This window comes from Lepisosteus oculatus, chromosome 14 (assembly GCF_040954835.1).
Source record: "Lepisosteus oculatus isolate fLepOcu1 chromosome 14, fLepOcu1.hap2, whole genome shotgun sequence".
NCBI lineage: Eukaryota > Metazoa > Chordata > Actinopteri > Semionotiformes > Lepisosteidae > Lepisosteus > Lepisosteus oculatus.
In genome coordinates this window covers 41,370,706-41,390,362 of record NC_090709.1, presented here as the reverse complement: position 1 = coordinate 41,390,362, position 19,657 = coordinate 41,370,706, and the positions used below count along the sequence as shown (strand labels likewise).

General features: G+C 53.8%; 1 protein-coding gene across 19 annotated transcripts in view; it reads right to left on the bottom strand.

Annotated features, from left to right (window-relative positions):
* Positions 1 to 1,149: 1,149 nt before the first annotated feature.
* The window catches only part of LOC138242438 (melanoma-associated antigen E1-like), a 65,821-nt gene continuing 47,313 nt past the window's right edge, over positions 1,150 to 19,657 (bottom strand). For 12 of the 19 annotated variants that reach the window (XM_069197934.1, XM_069197947.1, XM_069197935.1 and 9 more), the window contains 9 exons: positions 9,924 to 10,349; positions 7,936 to 8,025; positions 7,604 to 7,666; positions 6,738 to 6,800; positions 6,508 to 6,567; positions 4,936 to 4,995; positions 4,350 to 4,409; positions 3,297 to 3,367; positions 1,150 to 2,146 (listed from right to left, as the gene is read on the bottom strand). In XM_069197934.1, the coding sequence (XP_069054035.1) occupies positions 1,916 to 2,146; positions 3,297 to 3,367; positions 4,350 to 4,409; positions 4,936 to 4,995; positions 6,508 to 6,567; positions 6,738 to 6,800; positions 7,604 to 7,666; positions 7,936 to 8,025; positions 9,924 to 10,349 (1,124 nt within the window). In that variant the 3' untranslated portion in view covers positions 1,150 to 1,915. The other 7 variants (XM_069197946.1, XR_011191565.1, XM_069197948.1 and 4 more) reach the window with 7 other exon arrangements.

Genomic DNA, 19,657 nt, shown 5'->3' with positions numbered 1-19,657 from the left:
TACCACAGATCTTGCCCTTTTGCCCAGCCGGGGGCGGGGGGAGGAGGAGGCAGGAAGGGCAGGCAGAAACAGGATCCAATTAAGCAATTAAGCACGGCTGTTACAGGCGACAGCGGCGAAGAACCTGCGGGAGTCCGCACACCGAATCTCGGGGGATCCCTTCAGCGCCCCCCCGCCGGAGAGCGAAGGCATGACTGCACCTACGGGCCTTGGCACAGCGTCACGGCTTCGACAGGTTTCAAGAAATCGAAAGCGCTTTGTTGAAAAAGGAAAGCCCACCAACTCCCCCCTCCACACACACACACTTTTCAGAACAGCACGCCGTCAGTCACGCCCTTAACTTGTCACGGTGTGTGTGTGTGTGGAAGATACTGCACGCAGGGTCTGTGTGTGTGTGTGGAGGATACTGCACGCAGGGTCTGGGTGTGTGTGTGGAGGATACTGCACGCAGGGTCTGGGTCTGGGTGTGGAGGATACTGCACGCAGGGTCTGTGTGTGGAGGATACTGCACGCAGGGTCTGTGTGTGGAGGATACTGCACGCAGGGTCTGTGTGTGTGTGTGTGGAGGATACTGCACGCAGGGTCTGTGTGTGTGTGTGTGGAGGATACTGCACGCAGGGTCTGTGTGTGTGTGTGGAGGATACTGCACGCAGGGTCTGTGTGTGGAGGATACTGCACGCAGGGTCTGTGTGTGGAGGATACTGCACGCAGGGTCTGTGTGTGTGTGTGTGGAGGATACTGCACGCAGGGTCTGTCTTTGTGTGTGTGTGTGGAGGATACTGCACGCAGGGTCTGTCTTGTGTGTGTGTGTGTGGAGGATACTGCACGCAGGGTCTGTCTTGTGTGTGTGTGTGTGGAGGATACTGCACGCAGGGTCTGTGTGTGTGTGTGTGGAGGATACTGCACGCAGGGTCTGTCTTTGTGTGTGTGTGTGTGGAGGATACTGCACGCAGGGTCTGTCTTTGTGTGTGTGTGTGGAGGATACTGCACGCAGGGTCTGTCTTTGTGTGTGTGTGTGGAGGATACTGCACGCAGGGTCTGTCTTTGTGTGTGTGTGTGTGGAGGATACTGCACGCAGGTGTGTGTGTGTGTGTGTGTGTGTGTGTGGAGGATACTGCACGCACAAGACTCACAAGCGCCAACAGGGAGGAGGGTCGTTCAGGGGGCTTTTATTTTCTGCCTTTTGGAGTAAACAATAATAAAACAAATCTCCCGACAAACGCCACAAGCCCGTCGCCCACCCTTTCAACACCAGGCCGTGACCTTCCTCAGGCCCCACGCGCGACCGCGCACTCCCCACACCCTTGGCCAACGGACTCTCAATTACACAGCTCCCACTGTGGCTATTTACAGTGAAGCGGAAGAGTGCCCTCTAGTGGCAGGAAGAGTTCAGCTGCAATTACGCCACCCCATTTCCCCCCACATGGCCTTCCACACCGCAGGGTTCAGTGACCTCTGTGTCCAAGATCGCAGGACCGGCACGGACCCTGTCCCAGATTGGTCGCTGCACCCAGAGGACCTACCTGTACATCACTGGGGTTCCCCCACGAGATCCCGCAGAGCCGGCACGGATCCCGGCCGCACTGTCTGTATACAGCGGGTTCCCATATACGAGTCCAGATCGAGCTGCTACTGGAAAGATCCCACAGGATCTCCATAGATCCAACACATAAATGTACATCGAGGGGTTTTCCCCCATCAGATCCCACAGAATTGTGTATCTATAGGTCCGACGGGTAAATGTTTCAACGGATCTGTACAGATCCAACATGGAACAGCACCTCCAGGGGTTTTCCCCAGAAGATCCCACGGAAAACACCACCCTGGGTGGATCCCACCGTCCCAGGTCTCCAGAGCCACCAGCCAGCGGGTCAGGCCAGTCCATCTGAGCCCCGCGTTACCGATGACCCTTAGCTCAGGACACCTCCGTGAACGTGACCGGGACGCAGGACGCAGACGCAGCAGGATGTGGCAAGGACAAATCCGCCCGGATTGTTGGCGATCTTCCGGGTGACCCCTCACGGATCCCGTACAGAGGCTCCCGGGAGTGCGGGAAGATCCCACAGCCTCTTCTCCGCTGGCACCCGACGTGGATCCCCCACAATCTGTTTCCAGCTACAGCTCCTCCTCTGGCAACGCTGACGCCCTGTACAAGAGAGGTCAGAGCCGACTATTTTCTTAGGAGACTCAGGTCCTTTGGCGTGTGTGGAACACTGCTACACAATTTTTAGGAATCAGTGGCGGCGGCGGCCATCTTCTACGCTGTGGTGTGCTGGGGCAGCAGCATCATGACAAAAGATGCAAATAGGCTCAAGAAACTCATCAAGAAGGCTGGCACTGTGCTGGGGATGAGCCAGGACCCCCTGGAGGCGGTGGCTGAGAGGAGAATGCTGACCAAGCTCACAGCCATCATGAACAACACCTCTCATCCGCTTCATGGGACTGTGACTGGGCAGCGGAGCACTTTTAGCAACAGACTGCTCCAGCAACGGTGTTCAAGGGAACGTTTCCGCAGGTCTCTCCTCCCGGCGGCTGTCAGGGTGTATAACGCTGCCCTAGGCTAGGACTGTTCGCCCTTCATCTGCTCCTCTATGGACAGCATGTTTACTCCATTGTACTTTTTGGACAATCAGTCTGTATAAACCTATGCACATTTTGCACACATTTTATTGTTTTTACAGTGACTATGATCAGCACATTTTGCACACACCTATGTATTTATTTATTTTGTTTGTCTTTTGTTTTTATAACTATTCTGATGTCTGTTTTGCTTGTCTTGGGCTGGACTGCTGTAACACATCAAGTTCCCTACTGGATTAATACAGTATTATTTATCTAGAGCGCCTCGGTCTGCAGGCCTGCTCAGTCCCCAGCAAGGGGGGACGCTATGAACGCGAGAGGAGCCAGCGGGGGGGCTCAGGGACTCACAACTGAAAGGTTGCCGGTTCAAGTCCCAGGGCGGAGGGGGTGGGGTGGTGGGGGCACAGCTGTCACACCCCCCAAGCACAGGTCTTCAGTCCAGCAGTCCAGGGGGTCACGAAGAGGAGGAGGAGGAGGAGGAACGGAGGTAAGAGAGAAATTGAAGGATAAGAACGTAAGATCGTGTGGTAAAGTCTGTATAATTCGAGACGGGTTAAGAGCAGAGCCCCGCAGGTCTCGAACCCCAGCGGAAGGGGGGAACTGGGCCGGCACGGGGGGGGGGGGGGAGGCTCGGGAATGGGTTTGGCTCAACGCCGCGCCCGGAAGGAAAGTCGTGTTGACGAGCAGAGGGGCTGGGAAGGGGGTTTTGGGATTACCGTCTCGTCCACGCCCATGGGGCTGGGCTGCTGCGCCAGAGAGTACACAGGGTCGCCGGGGGTGTCCGGACCTGCGAGGAGAGAGGAGGGCACAGGGGGGGTTACACCAGGGCGCCGGCCATCCCAGAGGGCCTCTTGTCTGCGGACACGCCAACGACCTGAGGTGTTTTAACCTGATCCTGTCTCATCCTTTTGGCTGCAGTCTCTCCACACCTCACCTCCCCGGGCAGGAGTGCGAGAGAGTGCGAGAGAGTGCGAGAGAGTGCGAGAGAGTGCGAGAGAGTGCGAGAGAGTGCGAGAGAGTGCGAGAGAGTGCGAGAGAGTGCGAGAGAGTGCGAGAGAGTGCGAGAGAGTGCGAGAGAGTGCGAGAGAGTGCGAGAGAGTGCGAGAGAGTGCGAGAGAGTGCAGTAGAATACACCAGAGGTCAGCAGACTGTAGTAAAGTGCAGTAGAATACACCAGAGGTCAGCAGACTGTAGTAAAGTGCAGTAGAATACACCAGAGGTCAGCAGACTGTAGTAAAGTGCAGTAGAATACACCAGAGGTCAGCAGAGTGCAGTAGAATACACCAGAGGTCAGCAGAGTGCAGTAGAGGTCAGCAGAGTGCAGTCGGCTGTAGTAAAGTGCAGTAGAATACAGTGTCTGTACTGTATATAAGAGCTGGGAGACCCCAGTGTGTGTCTGTCCTGTGTGTACTGAGCTCAGGAAAGACTGTCTCCTGGATCACACGTGTCTGGACTGTATACAAGAGCTGGGAGACCCCGGTGTGTGTCTGTCCTGTGTGTACTGAGCTCAGGAAAGACCGTCTCCTGGATCACACGTGTCTGGACTGTATACAAGAGCTGGGAGACCCCAGTGTGTGTCTGTCCTGTGTGTACTGAGCTCAGGAAAGACTGTCTCCTGGATCACACGTGTCTGGACTGTATACAAGAGCTGGGAGACCCCAGTGTGTGTCTGTCCTGTGTGTACTGAGCTCAGGAAAGACTGTCTCCTGGATCACACGTGTCTGGACTGTATATAAGAGCTGGGAGACTCTTATATGTATTAAATGTACCTTTTCCAGCCAGTTTAGTCTCCTGGATTTCCGCGTATTCCGAATCCTGACTTCTCGAACCTGAAGAACAGCAGAGCGCAGCGGTCAGCCAGTCACACATAAATCTGGTCTCATCCTTTTGGCTGCAGGCCCCCCACACCTCACCTCCCCGAGCAGGAGTGCGAGAGAGTACAGCAAGAGAGTACAGCGAGAGAGTACAGCAGGACAGTGCACTAGAGTGCAGTAGAATACAGCAGAGCTCAGTAGAGTGCAGTAGGCTGTAGTAAAGTGCAGTAGAATACAGCAGAGGTCAGCAGAGTGCAGTAGAGGTCAGCAGAGTGCAGTAGGCTGTAGTAAAGTGCAGTAGAATACAGTGTCTGTACTGTATATAAGAGCTGGGAGACCCCAATGTGTGTCTGTCCTGTGTGTACTGAGCTCAGGAAAGACTGTCTCCTGGATCACACGTGTCTGGACTGTATACAAGAGCTGGGAGACCCCAGTGTGTGTCTGTCCTGTGTGTACTGAGCTCAGGAAAGACTGTCTCCTGGATCACACGTGTCTGGACTGTATACAAGAGCTGGGAGACTCTTATATGTGTTAAACGTACCTTTTCCAGCCAGTTTAATCTCCTGAATTTCCGCGTACTCCGAATCCTGACTTCTCAAACCTGAAAAACAGCAGAGCGCAGCGGTCAGCCAGTCACACATAAATCTTGTCTCATCCTTTTGGCTGCAGTCTCCCCGAGCAGGAGTGCGAGAGAGTGCGAGAGAGTGCGAGAGAGTGCGAGAGAGTGCGAGAGAGTGCGAGAGAGTGCGAGAGAGTGCGAGAGAGTGCGAGAGAGTGCGAGAGAGTGCAGCAGGACAGTGCACTAGAATGCAGTAGAATACAGCAGGACAGTGCACTAGAGTGCAGTAGAATACAGCAGGACAGTGCACTAGAGTGCAGTTGAAGACAGCAGAGTGCAGCAGACTGTAGTAAAGTGCAGGAGAATACAGCAGAGTGCAGCAGACTGTAGTAAAGTGCAGGAGAATACAGCAGAGTGCAGCAGACTGTAGTAAAGTGCAGGAGAATACAGCAGAGTGCAGCAGTCTGTAGTAAAGTGCAGGAGAATACAGCAGAGTGCAGCAGTCTGTAGTCAAGTGTAGTAAAGTGCAGTAGAATACAGCAGAGTGCAGTAGAGGTCAGTAGAGTGCAGTAGAGGTCAGTAGAGTGCAGCAGAGTGCAGTAGAGTGCAGCAGAGTGCAGTAGAATACAGGAGAGGTCAGCAGAGTGCAGCAGAGGTCAGCAGAGTGCAGTAGGCTGTAGTAAAGTGCAGTAGAATACAGGAGAGGTCAGCAGAGTGCAGCAGAGGTCAGCAGAGTGCAGTAGGCTGTAGTAAAGTGCAGTAGAATACAGCAGAGTGCAGCAGACTGTAGCAAAGTGCAGTAGAATACAGCAGAGTGCAGCAGACTGTAGTAAAGTGCAGTAGAATACAGCAGAGTGCAGCAGACTGTAGTAAAGTGCAGTAGAATACAGCAGAGTGCAGTAGTCTGTAGTAAAGTGCAGTAGAATACAGCAGAGGTCAGCAGAGTGCAGCAGAGGTCAGCAGAGTGCAGTAGGCTGTAGTAAAGTGCAGTAGAATACAGCAGAGTGCAGCAGACTGTAGCAAAGTGCAGTAGAATACAGCAGAGTGCAGCAGACTGTAGTAAAGTGCAGTAGAATACAGCAGAGTGCAGCAGACTGTAGTAAAGTGCAGTAGAATACAGCAGAGTGCAGCAGGCTGTAGTAAAGTGCAGTAGAATACAGCAGAGTGCAGCAGGCTGTAGTAAAGTGCAGTAGAATACACCAGAGAGCAGCAGACTGTAGTAAAGTGCAGTAGAATACAACAGAGTGCAGCAGACTGTAGTAAAGTGCAGTAGAATACAGCAGATTGCAGCAGGCTGTAGTAAAGTGCAGTAGAATACAGTGTCTGTACTGTATATAAGAGCTGGGAGACCCCAGCAGTGTGTCTGTCCTGTGTGTACTGAGCTCAGGAAAGACTGTCTCCTGGATCACATGCGTCTGGACTGTATACAAGAGCTGGGAGACCCCGGTGTGTGTCTGTCCTGTGTGTACTGAGCTCAGGAAAGACTGTCTCCTGGATCACACGTGTCTTGGCTGTATACAAGAGCTGGGAGACTCTTATATGTATTAAATGTACCTTTTCCAGCCAGTTTAGTCTCCTGGATTTCCACGTATTCCGAATCCTGACTTCTCAAACCTGAAGAACAGCAGAGCGCAGCGGTCAGCCAGTCACACATAAATCTGGTCTCATCCTTTTGGCTGCAGGCCCCCCACACCTCACCTCCCCGAGCAGCGACTGTCCCCCACGTATCCGCCGCCAAAGATCTGAAGACCGACGGGACGGAAGGCGTAGGGGCGTGAACTTACCGCCGGCAGGGGGTCCTGGCACCTCGGGGGGCAGGTACAGGGACTGGGGAGCAGGCCGGGCGTCTAGGAGAGACGGAGCGAAGGGTTAGCGGAGCTCCGCCTGGCTCCGGGCTGGAGAGTGGAGCAGACGGCAGAGAACGGGCTCCACCCAGGGGAGTGCGCGAGAGTGCGCGAGAGTGCGCGAGAGTGCGCGAGAGTGCGCGAGAGTGCGCGAGAGTGCGCGAGAGTGCGCGAGAGTGCGCGAGAGTGCGCGAGAGTGCGCGAGAGTGCGCGAGAGTGCGCGAGAGTGCGCGAGAGTGCGCGAGAGAACACAGCAGGACAGTGCGCGAGAGAACACAGCAGGAGAATACAGCAGAGTGCAGCAGGCTGTAGTAAAGTGCAGTAGAATACAGCAGAGTGCAGCAGGCTGTAGCAAAGTGCAGTAGAATACAGCAGAGTGCAGCAGGCTGTAGTAAAGTGCAGTAGAATACAGCAGAGTGCAGCAGGCTGTAGCAAAGTGCAGTAGAATACAGCAGAGTGCAGCAGGCTGTAGTAAAGTGCAGTAGAATACAGCAGAGCTCAGTAGAGGTCAGCAGAACACAGCAGAGGTCAGCAGAGTGCAGTAGGCTGTAGTAAAGTGCAGTAGAATACAGCAGAGCTCAGTAGAGGTCAGTAGAATACAGCAGAGGTCAGCAGAGTGCAGTAGGCTGTAGTAAAATGCAGTAGAATACAGCAGAGCTCAGTAGAGTGCAGCAGAGTGCAGTAGGCTGGAGTAAAGTGCAGTAGAATACAGCAGAGGTCAGCAGAGTTACATGTGGTGCAGCAGAGTGCAGCAGAGGCTCTGTTCCCTCTCATGACCTGCGGTATGAGGAAGTTCCATCACTCACTGTGGCTCCCTGTGTCTGTGTGATTGATTTCATCATAGACATGTTCCGCATTCCTCCTGCCCCCTGCAACAGGACAGCACAGACACTGAGTTCTCACGCTGACGGGGAAAATACTCTATATATACACTCATTTCACTCCATGCAATGTTCCTCAGAGACTCTCAACTCCGAATGTCCAGGGACATTTTACACATTTGCCTTGCACACGGCTGGCAGCCCCAGCCCCAGGGCCGAGACCGGGCTTCTGATCCGACTCTCCCCTTCGATCCGCACAGCTCAGTGCTGCAACCAGGCATTCGCAGCGCAAAGTAACACAGCAGCAGGAGACGCACCTCTTCTCCTGGAGCTCCGCCTCCAGACGACGGCGGCCAGCCCCGCCACAGCACCGACCGCAGCGATGGCAACAACTGCGCTCCAAAGGACTGGAAACGAAAGGCGGGGGTAAAATCAGACACTGTGTTTCCACCTCTCACACTCCTCCTCCTCAGATCTGTACAGGACTGGAGAGACACTCAGTCTGATCACCTCCAGCTTCACCCTCACACTCCTCCTCCTCAGATCTGTACAGGACTGGAGAGACACTCAGTCTGATCACCTCCAGCTTCACCCCCACACTCCTCCTCCTCAGATCTGTACAGGACTGGAGAGACACTCAGTCTGATCACCTCCAGCTTCACCCTCACACTCCTCCTCCTCAGATCCGTACAGGACTGGAGAGACACTCAGTCTGATCACCTCCAGCTTCACCCTCACACTCCTCCTCCTCAGATCTGTCCAGGACTGGAGAGACACTCAGTCTGATCACCTCCAGCTTCACCCTCACACTCCTCCTCCTCAGATCTGTCCAGGACTGGAGAGACACTCAGTCTGATCACCTCCAGCTTCACCCTCACACTCCTCCTCCTCAGATCTGTACAGGACTGGAGAGACACTCAGTCTGATCACCTCCAGCTTCACCCTCACACTCCTCCTCCTCAGATCTGTACAGGACTGGAGAGACACTCAGTCTGATCACCTCCAGCTTCACCCTCACACTCCTCCTCCTCAGATCCGTACAGGACTGGAGAGACACTCAGTCTGATCACCTCCACCTTCACCCTCACACTCCTCCTCCTCAGATCTGTACAGGACTGGAGAGACACTCAGTCTGATCACCTCCAGCTTCACCCTCACACTCCTCTTCCTCAGATCTGTACAGGACTGGAGAGACACTCAGTCTGATCACCTCCAGCTTCACCCTCACACTCCTCCTCCTCAGATCTGTACAGGACTGGAGAGACACTCAGTCTGATCACCTCCAGCTTCACCCTCACACTCCTCCTCCTAAGATCTGTACAGGACTGGAGAGACACTCAGTCTGATCACCTCCAGCTTCACCCTCACACTCCTCCTCCTCAGATCTGTACAGGACTGGAGAGACACTCAGTCTGATCACCTCCAGCTTCACCCTCACGCTCCTCCTCCTCAGTCCAGGTCATCAGCATTTTCCTATCATGTGACTTTTGGGGGCTGTTTTAAATATCTGTTCTCCCATTTCTTGCTCTGAAGCGCTATTCTCGGCCCGAAAGCCACAAAATACACGAGACGCTAGCAGCCGAAATCGAAACCAGGCGACTGCACGTCTGCACTTCTTCACCGGGCTGAGGAGCGTGCGGCTTCCAGCAGGCCGAGACGCAGAGAGAGGACTACAAAGAGCACGAGCCAGCGCGCCCCCCCCGTCTCGGCCCTTCGAGAAACCACTTCCTGCTGCGCGACTGTCTCCTGAACACGCTGCTCTCTCTCTCCACCGCGGCTGTGCGATGAAATGAACTACTGGGAAGCACAGAAAAAAGAAAGAGAAGTGTGTGTGTGGGGTACATCTTTGCACAAAGGGTGGTGGGGGTGTGGAACAAGCTGCCCGGCCGTGTTGATGTTGTCTCATCGACCAGTGATTTTTTTTCCCGTTTTTCCTGTCAGAAACAACGATGAGGGAGCGACGCTGTAATCCTAATTGTTGGGCACGATTCCCGCTCCCCATCAGACGAGAAGTACAAATGATCGGCAGTACTGCTCGGTTTCGGAAACTCACTGGGAAGTGAGAGATTTCACACGACCCTGTGCCACCAGCACAACCTGCATCACTTGATCCCATGAGAAGCTGCAAAAGCACAAGAACTGTGAACACGGCATTGATAAGAGAAACGAGGAAGGAAGAGACAGATGGGTTCAATATTGCAGGACAGGAGAGAGAGAGAGAGAGACAGGTAGAGAGAGAGAGGAACAGACAGTTTACATCAGTGTGCAGGAGGAGTGTGGCAGCAGTCAGTCGGGGTGTCAGTACCTGGACTGGGGCTCTCGGTGTCAGGGTCTTTAGTACTGTTGGGGCTCCCTGGAGTCACAATGTTGGGGTCTTTAGTACTGTTGGGGCTCCCTGGAATCACAGTGCTGTGTCCTTTAGTACTGTTGGGGCTCCCTCTTGTCACAATGTTGGGGTCTTTAGTACTGTTGGGGCTCCCTGGAATCACAGTGCTGTGTCCTTTAGTACTGTTGGGGCTCCCTGGAGTCACAGTGCTGGGGTCTTTAGTACTGTTGGGGCTCCCTGGAGTCACAGTGCTGGAGTCTTTAGTACTGTTGGGGCTCCCTGGAGTCACAGTGCTGGAGTCTTTAGTACTGTTGGGGCTCCCTGGAGTCACAGTGCTGTGGTCTTTAGTACTGTTGGGGCTCCCTGGAGTCACAGTGCTGGAGTTTTGAGTTGTCTTGGGTTGCCCTGGAAACACAGTATGAGCCTCAGGTTAAAAGACGAACTTCAGTCACCAGAGAAGGAAGAAATGGTACGAACCAGTTTCTCAATCTGACCACACTGCTCCTCATCCTCACCTCCCAGCACCTCCAGCTCTGCCACAGCCTGACTGTTACAGTAGTACAGTCCAGAGTCGTCCAGCGATACATCATGAATGTAAAGAGCACCATTGGACCTCTGCCTGCAACAAGCTGCCCGGCCCTGTGGTTGAAGCCGATACCCTGGCTCCTCTCCAGACACAGCTGGGTGAGCTCCTCCAGTAAGGACAGGAGGCTCTTCTGTACACAGAGGGGGGTAGGGGTGGGGAACAAGCCGCCCAGCTTGATGAGGATGAGATCCTCCACTGAATTATCTCCTTAAGTATCAAATGGGCTCGATGAGCCTCATCGCCTCCTCTCGTTCATGGCCTTGCCCATTTTCTCACGTGTTTTGGTACAAAAATGAAAAATGCTAATATTCTGTCATAAGTAGTCTGGTGAACACAGAAACCAGGTTCAATCTGCTCACCTGTCGTCACCTGTAAATCTGCCACCGGCTGCCTGTTACACCTGTACAGCCCAGAGTCTCCAGGCTTCACACTCCATATCAGGAGGGAGGAATCATCAAGCAAAGAGAATCTGTTCTGTGGATCATCAGCTCCTTTGACCAGACTTCCACCCTTAAGTCTGGACACCACAGTGTGATCAGCACCACCTCTCAGAGTGACTGTCCACTGTACTGGCTCATTGAAAGAAACAGGCTTCGACGCAGCACAGATCAGGGTGACAGGTCCTCCCTCTGGGACAGGGACATTGCGGATCACTGGTCCTGCGGAAACAGTTTTTCTCATTGAAACACTGATCCTGAACACGCACACCGAAATACTACCACAAACCATCCACAGACAGATGATATTCTACCACCCTGTGGTGTAAATGGGTTTTTAGCAATTGTTGCTTCAGAAAACGTTTACATAACATAAATCTACTGTATCTATCCTATAGTTTTTCTTATGTGTAACCAGTGCTTTCATTTTAACCAGTAAAAATATCGTTAATAGTCACTAGGAATTTACGTGAATGTATTGCTTTAAGCACCCAATTAAAATATATTACATTTGACTTTGCTAATAAACAAGAGACGAATAACTGAACTTAATGCAGCTAAATAATATTTTCAATGATGAGTAAGCCGACGTAAATCACACTGAAAACCAGAAAGAAAACAACTTTTCGGTTATACAGCCGCCTTCTGGTCTCCAGTGTGAGATGACACCTACTTGTCTACTTTTCGAGTAGTTTTCACAACCAAAACCACAGCACAGCTTAGCCTCATGTTCTCTCATTGGCAGCAGTTAATTTCATTCACCAAATAACCCATTACAACTCAATTGTTAAATTAAAAATTACACTCCAGCATTGAGTTAAAACAACCTAGAGCATTATTTTGCTGTCTGTCAAAGCCTGACTATTATCACAGCTCCTGTACATACTTTGTGTTAGACATTTTAATCGTATTAAGAAAATGTTTGAATTGTACAATATTTTTCTAATACGGTTGCAATTTCACATTTCATTTTTCTGTCCGCATATTTTTAACGTTACATCTCTGGTCAAAACAGTTAAATATGAAAGGAAAATTCTCGAATCAAAATCGTTAATAATTCAATCTACAGCTAATCTGAAAGTAAATGTCACATCTATATACTGAACCCATAACTAAGGTAGGATGTATTTGTGTACACTTTTTGTAATTAAGTGCAAATAGCCATCTTCAATTCTACTGGAGGAGAACTATCCCCCTCACATCATCACCTTCAACCCCAGCAACACCCCCACAACCTAGCTCTGCTGAGATCAGGCTCAGTAAGGCAGAGACCGAGCCGGTGTCTTACCTGTCTGGGCCAGAGGGGCGCTCCCACAGAGCAGGAGACAGATCCACAGAGCACCGGACACAGCTGAGCCCGTCATCAGGAGGCTGACCCTCTCCAGCTTCTCCAGCGGTCACTGGGCTGCGTCTCTTCGACAGCAGGGACACCCTCACAGCCCTGGTCTGCGGAGATCAGGTTCAGCAAAGAGGAAGATCCAGGGAGAGGTGGACAGGTCTGTCTTCAAGAGTGCTGAGGAGAAGACAGTGCTGGTCAGCCGTGTTCAGTGAGCTGCGTCTCTTACAGAGCTAGAGCACGCCCACAGCCCTGGTCTGCGGAGATCGGGGTCAGTCAAGAGGAAGCTCCAGAGAGAGGTGAACAGGTCTGTCTGCGAGAGCGCCGAGGAGACAGTGCTGGTCAGCCGTGTTCAGTGTGCTGTGTCCCTTCTACAGCAGGGACACCCTCACAGCCCTGGTCTGCGGAGATCGGGGTCAGTCAAGAGGAAGATCCAGAGAGAGGTGAACAGGTCTGTCTGCGAGAGCGCCGAGGAGACAGTGCTGGTCAGCCGTGTTCAGTGAGCTGTGTCTCTTACAGAGCTAGAGCACGCCCACAGCCCTGGTCTGCGGAGATCGGGGTCAGAGAGCAGCCAGGACCGTGCGAACTCAGAACGCAGCGCTGATGAGCTGTGGTCGGGTCAGGCTTGACACTCTTCTGATGACAGACACCGCGGGGGACTGACAGACACTTTCTGCTGACACCGACCACGCGGACCAAAAATAACGCCCCCGTTCGGCTGCTCACTCCCCCCCTCTCGCCACTGACGCAAAAGAGCAGAGCGGGGACGTGCCCACAGCCCGGGGGGGGGGGGCTGAGATCAGAAGAGAGACAGGCGCAGGAGGAGGATGACACCAGCTGTGGTGAGGGGTGAGCGGAGTCACGTGGCCTCTTCCGAGAAAAGGAACAGCATCGGACCCAGACTGGCACTTCGGCGTCCTTTGTGTGCGTGCGGAGGAGCTCATCCAGCTGTGTGTGGAGAGGAGCCAGGGTATCGGCTTCAACCACAGGGCTGGGCGGCTTGTTCCCCACCCCCACCACCCTCTGTGTACAGAAGAGCCTCCTGTCCTGACTGGAGGAGCTCATCCAGCTGTGTGTGGAGAGGAGCCAGGGTATCGGCTTCAACCACAGGGCTGGGCAGCTTGTTCCCCACCCCCGCCCCCCTCTGTGTACAGAAGAGCCTCCTGTCCTGACTGGAGGAGCTCACCCAGCTGTGTCCCGAGAGGAGCCAGGGTATCAGCTCTCTCGTTTCTCCCACGGGGGCGGGCGGAGGACGCGGAGCAGGAAGTGACCAGCCCCACCCCGGGTGACGAGGGCAGCCTTGGTCCGGCCCGAGACAGAGTCATCGCCGAGGGGGCAGCCCTGGTCGGCACAGCGACACGGAGCTCTCAGGGCAGAGGGCAGTCGGCACGGTCCACTCCTCCCCTCACTGGACTCCCCGCATTCGTCTGTCTCAGTCTGTCCATTAGGGTGTCCACTCACCTCACTGGACTGGTGTCCCTATCTCAGGCCTGCTGGGCAGCTGGTCAGTCCATTAGGGTGTCCACTCACCTCACTGGAGTCCAGTCCTCCCCTTCACTGGATCCGCATCGGAGCCCCGCTGGACACTCGGGACAGCTGGACACTTGCTCAGTCCATGAGGGTGTCCACGTCCCTGGAGGGGTGTCTACACTTCTGCAGTCTCATCGTGGCACAGCGAGACAGCTCAATGCTGATGTGTGAGGCTGTGTCAATGGCTCCCCCTGCTGGACCCATCATGAAAAGGCCCATCTCATCGGCCTGGGAAAAACTAAGGCTGCTGCTGGGAGAGGTGTGAGTGGGGCCAGCAGGGGGCGCTCTCATCCTGCGGTCTGTGTGGGTCCTAATGCCCCAGTATAGTGACGGGGGACACTGGACTGTAAACAGGCGACGTCAAACCGAGGTCCTGACTCTCTGTGCTCGTTAACAATCCCGGGGTGTCTCTGGAGAAGAGTAGGGGTGTTACCCCAGTGTCCTGGCCTGATTCCCCCCCTGGTCTTGACCCATCATGGCCTCCTCATCACCCCCCTCTCTGAACTGGCTCCATCCCTCTGCTCTCCTCCCCACTGAGAGCTGCTGTGTGCTGAGCAGACTGGAGCATCATCCAGGGGGGGGCTGCACACTGGGGGGGCTGGAGGGGATCCCCCTGACCTGGGAAGAGCTCTGAGGGGAGGGTCCAGCAAGGCGCTATATAAGCGTAAGCGATTATTATTATTCTTATTATGGTCACAAAAGCAGCGCGGCTGATTCCGTGTGGGAAGCTGTATCAATAGCTCCTCCTGCTGGGCCCACAATGTGACCATCAGATCGAACTGGAAGTTAATTAGTTCAGAGGCGTGGCAAGAACTTTCTCTTCCACAGACCTTCAGTGAACTCCATACGCAAGTCAGCTGGCGTTTGCGTTTCTTCTTGAACCCCCAAGACTCTCTTTGTTGTTGTTTTTTTGAGACCGGGCCTCTGAAAAATTCTCCTACCCCCACCCGGCAGCGAAGCCTCCGAAAAGAGCCAGAACCCACTTGGATCAGCCATCTCCGAGATGAAAAGGACACACGATAAAAGACTTTTGGGCCGTGGGCAGCCCAGACTATCGCGTTCGAAATCTGCCCGTACTTCACGATGAAAATAATAATAATTATAATAATTGCTTACACTTATAGAGCGCTTTTCTGGACACTCCACTCAAAGCGCTGCTCAGGGAATGGGGATCCCCTCCACCACCACCAATGTGCAGCCCCACCTGGATGATGCGACAGCAGCCATAGTGCGCCAGAACGCTCACCACACATCAGCTATCAGTGGGGAGGAGAGCAGAGTAATGTAGCCAATTCATAGAGGGGGAGTATTAGGAGGCCATGATTGGTAAGGGCCAATTGGAAATGTGGCCAGGACACCGGGGTTACACCCCTACTCTTTTCGAGAAGCGCCATGGGATTTTTAATGACCACAGAGAGTTAGGACCTCGGTTTTACGTCTCATCCGAAGGACGGCGCCTGTTTACAGTCCAGTGTCCCCCGTCACTATACTGGGGCATCAGGACCCACACGGACCGCAGGGTGAGAGCGCCCCCTGCTGGCCCCACTAACACCTCTTCCAGCAGCAACCTTAGTTTTTCCCTTTTAACCTTAGAAAATGCTATTCTCTTAAAGTCAGGGTATTCGGGGCAATGCGTTTAGGGCAAAGGCAGAATTTCCTGGATCTGGCTTTCCGGTCGGGTCTTCAGCGATAGAGGATCGGGAGCAGGAAGTGACGACCGCCGTCTCACGTCGCGGGCTCCGGCTGTGAACCCGTCTCTGCCGAAGAGGCGCCACCTTTGATCCGTCGGGCAGGGCCGAGAGAGCGCCGACCGCAGCCCAATCACACGGCGCCTGCAGAAATCGATCGCGCCGAGCCCGTGAACCAGGGCTCTCCGACTCCCGCGATCGTCCCGCTAGAGGGACAAAGACACAGTTACACAATACGTCATCAACCCAACAGCCCGTCAGATACGCAGGGAAGACGAAAGGGGGAAAAAAAAAACCAGTAGAAGCTTTGGGTACACTTCACTAGAGTGTGAAAACAATGCGTCGGGTTATCAGGGTGGGGAAACGGGTACGCGAGACGCATCCCTGGTGAAGAAATAAAACAAGGAAAATCTCACAATCAGCTGCCCACAGCAAGAGGGTGCATATCTGAGGGAATAAAGGATAAAGAGGTCCTACTACACAGCTACAGACCGTTTGACCCTCTACCATCTGGAAAACGGTACCGGAGCATTCGGGCCCGGGCTACCGGACTCGGAGACAGTGTTTACCCCCTGCACTATCAAACTGTTAAACTCCCAGCCTCTCCCACTCTCCTCTCACCTACGATCTGAACCTCACAGTGCCTTCTCTCTTACCAAAAACCCAAACACACATTGAGATCTCCCTCTCCCATACAGGTCAAAGGCTCACTCCCCATCATTTCTATCCCTTTATCTCATTCTGTTGAGGCACGTTTTTGCACATAACCCGTTACCTTTTTGTTGTTTTGCCCATCTGATGTTTTTTTTTTGCACACTGCCTGTTGTCTCTGTCTTTCTTTTGTTATACGATTGTATCGTTGTTGTTTTTTCTTTGCACTACTTATCGTCCAAGAGCCAGCTAAAGAGCATTTTGTTATACCATATACCTGTGTGTGAGTATAAGGACAATAAACTTGAACTTGAACTTAAATCCGGAAGGTTTAAAACAACTCCCCTTATGGAAGAGCTCAGACTCGCCGCGCAAGAGGCGCTGTTTGTTTTAATAATGATTATAATGATAATTGCTTACACTTATAGAGCGCTTTTTCTGGACACTCCACTCAAAGCGCTTTACAGGTCATGGGGACTCCCCTCCACCACCACCACCACCACCACCAGTGTGCAGCCCCCACCTGAAATCAAACCAGTAAAACCTCACAATCAGCTGCCCAAGGCAAGCGGATTAATAACCGAGGGAATGAAGGATAAACAGGTCCTACCGCACCGAAATCTGGAAGCTTTAAATCGACGCCCTTAGGAAAGAGCTCAGACTCGCCGTTTGGTTGGCTTGGGTTATACGCGACGTTGCAAACCAAAAAGTAAATCTAGAAGAGCACTGAGCTTTCGGCGGCAAATAAATGTAAAAAAAACCAGCTGAAAAGCCGAGCTCGGCCGGGTGAAGACCGAGGGTGGTGGTGGAGGTTCATCGCTGTGCAGGTGGGACGCCCGTCCAGGCTCGGCCTCGGCGCTTCACGGACACGGAAAGCACGCCTTCAAACCGGCTGCATTCGCGTCTGGCGTCGCTTCCGCGCAAGAAACCAGAACAAAAACACGACCCACTGGGTGCCTGCGGTGCGTTTGTACGCGTTTATTCGGCAGTGCGGGGGGGAAAATTGTGTTTGTACGGATGGCTTCGCGCAGTTTAAACCCGCGTAATGAATCCCCAGCCCCGTCTCCGTCACTAGCCGTCGCCTCCCTGCGCTCCTGAGCCCCGGAGAGGCGCTGTAGCCGAGAAACGTCTTTAATTTCTCCAGAAGGACAGCGCTCGGCCGGAAGTCAGCGTCTCTAAGCGGAAGTCCCCGCGTTGCTTAACGACACACGCACCTGTCAGGCGAGAAGTCGCGCCTCCACAAAACCCCCCCCCCCCAAAAAAATAAATAAAAATAAAGCTAAAGTCTTCGACGTGCGTGACGGGAGAGGGCTTACGATACGTTACCGCGTCGCCCTGTTGCGTCTTTTCCTGCCGGCTTTCCGCGAACGCAACGCAACGCGGCTCGGCCGCCATCCCTCTCCATCCGGCTCCTCGCGGGGCCCGGAGCGGGCGGGAGGTCAAGAGGTTACGTTGTACGTGCGCGGTGACGTCAGACGCCCGGATAAAGGTTCGCCGTCGGACCTGAGGCACGAGGCCCGGAATCACAGACAGCAGAATCAAAGTGTCAGGAGGGGCAGAGAGATCAAGCCTAATCTCTCATCACTTCGCAAATCAGGATGTGCTCCGGGCTGCAGAAAACACACAACAGTGTTAAAACTCTTCGGTGTCCAATCCAGTGCTGTGCACATTGGGGAAACTGATGTCCTTTAACTCCTCTGGCGCCCCCACCCAAAGAGCTGTGCTTTTAAAAAGGTGTCTGTGACCCTGGTCCAGTCAGTCCAGGGGTCTGTAACTCTGGTCCAGTTAGTCCAGGGGTCTGTGTCCCCGGTCCAGTCAGTCCAGGGGTCTGTAACTCTGGTCCAGTCAGTCCAGGGGTCTGTGTCCCCGGTCCAGTCAGTCCAGGGGTCTGTGACCCTGGTCCAGTCAGTCCAGGGGTCTGTGACTCTGGACCAGTGAGTCCAGTGCTGCATACATATTTTAGTCACAGTAGAGATTGGTGATCAGAGCTGTCTACTGTAAATAACACACAGTGACTCTCATAGTATGAAATTCATGTTCATGTTAAAACAATTAAGGAACAAAAATAATTCTAAAATGCTGTGGCTTTCAACATAAATTCCATATTACCTGTACTGCCCAAATGGGAGGGGTTTGAGTCCATGGTGGGCGTGTCTAGAGAGCCCAATGGGAGGGGTTTGAGTCCACGGTGGGCGTGTCTAGAGAGCCCAATGGGAGGGGTTTGAGTCCACAGTGGAAGTGTCTAGAGAGCCCAGTGGGAGGGGCTTGAGTCCACAGTGGGTGTGTCTAGAGAGCCCAATGGGAGGGGCTTGAGTCCATGGCGGGTGTGTCTAGAGAGCCCAATGGGAGGGGCTTGAGTCCATGGCGGGTGTGTCTAGAGAGCCCAGTGGGAGGGGCTTTGGTCCACAGTGGGCGTGTCTAGAGAGCCCGACGGGAGGGGCTTGACTCCACGGTGGGCGTGTCTAGAGAGACCAGTGGGAGGGACTTGAGTCCAAGGTGGGCATGTCTAGAGAGTCCAGTGGGAGGGACTTGAGTCCATAGTGGGCGTGTCTAGAGAGCCCAGTGGGAGGGGCTTGAGTCCACAGTGGGCGTGTCTAGAGAGCCCAGTGGGAGGGACTTGAGTCCATGGTGGGCGTGTCTAGAGAGACCAATGGGAGGGACTTGAGTCCATGGTGGGCGTGTCTAGAGAGCCCAGTGGGAGGGACTTGAGTCCACGGTGGGCATGTCTAGAGAGCCCAGTGGGAGGGACTTGAGTCCATGGTTGGCGTGTCTAGAGAGCCCAGTGGGAGGGACTTGAGTCCACAGTGGGTGTGTCTAGAGAGCCCAGTGGGAGGGGCTTGAGTCCATGGTGGGTGTGTCTAGAGAGCCCAATGGGAGGGGCTTGAGTCCACGGTGGGCATGTCTAGAGAGCCCAGTGGGAGGGGCTTGAGTCCACAGTGGGTGTGTCTAGAGAGCCCAGCGTCAAGAGCTCACCACGGGCGTGCCTCTGAGAGGAAGTGGGCTTTTAAGCAGGGAGAGGCTTATTTCTTCGTCAGTGTGGTTTTGAGTTGTGAAACTCGGGCTGATCTCGGCACTTACCGGCGCGACATGGAGCTGTGTGGTGCAGCCTGGCTGGTCCTGCTCTGGTGCGGAGCTGCTCTCAGGGCGCTGGGAGGTGAGTCCTGTGCTACTGATCGCTCCCACGCGGGAAACATCTGGAGAAACAAAACTCAGAATTATGTCAGTGATCATTAGGTATACAGGTGGCACGGTGGCTCAGTGGTTGTGGCCGCCCAACTCGGGCGTCCTGGGTTCGATTGTGGATGTGGGGTGCTGTCTGTGTGGAGTCTGCATGTTCTCCCCATGTTCGAGTGAGTTTTCTCCAGGTGCTCCAGTTTCCTCACACAATCCTTAAACATGATGGGGGGTTTACTGGCTTCTGGAAGTGTGTGTGTCTAGTGTGTGTGTGTGTGTGTGTGAGTGTGTGTGTCCTGTGATGGACTGGT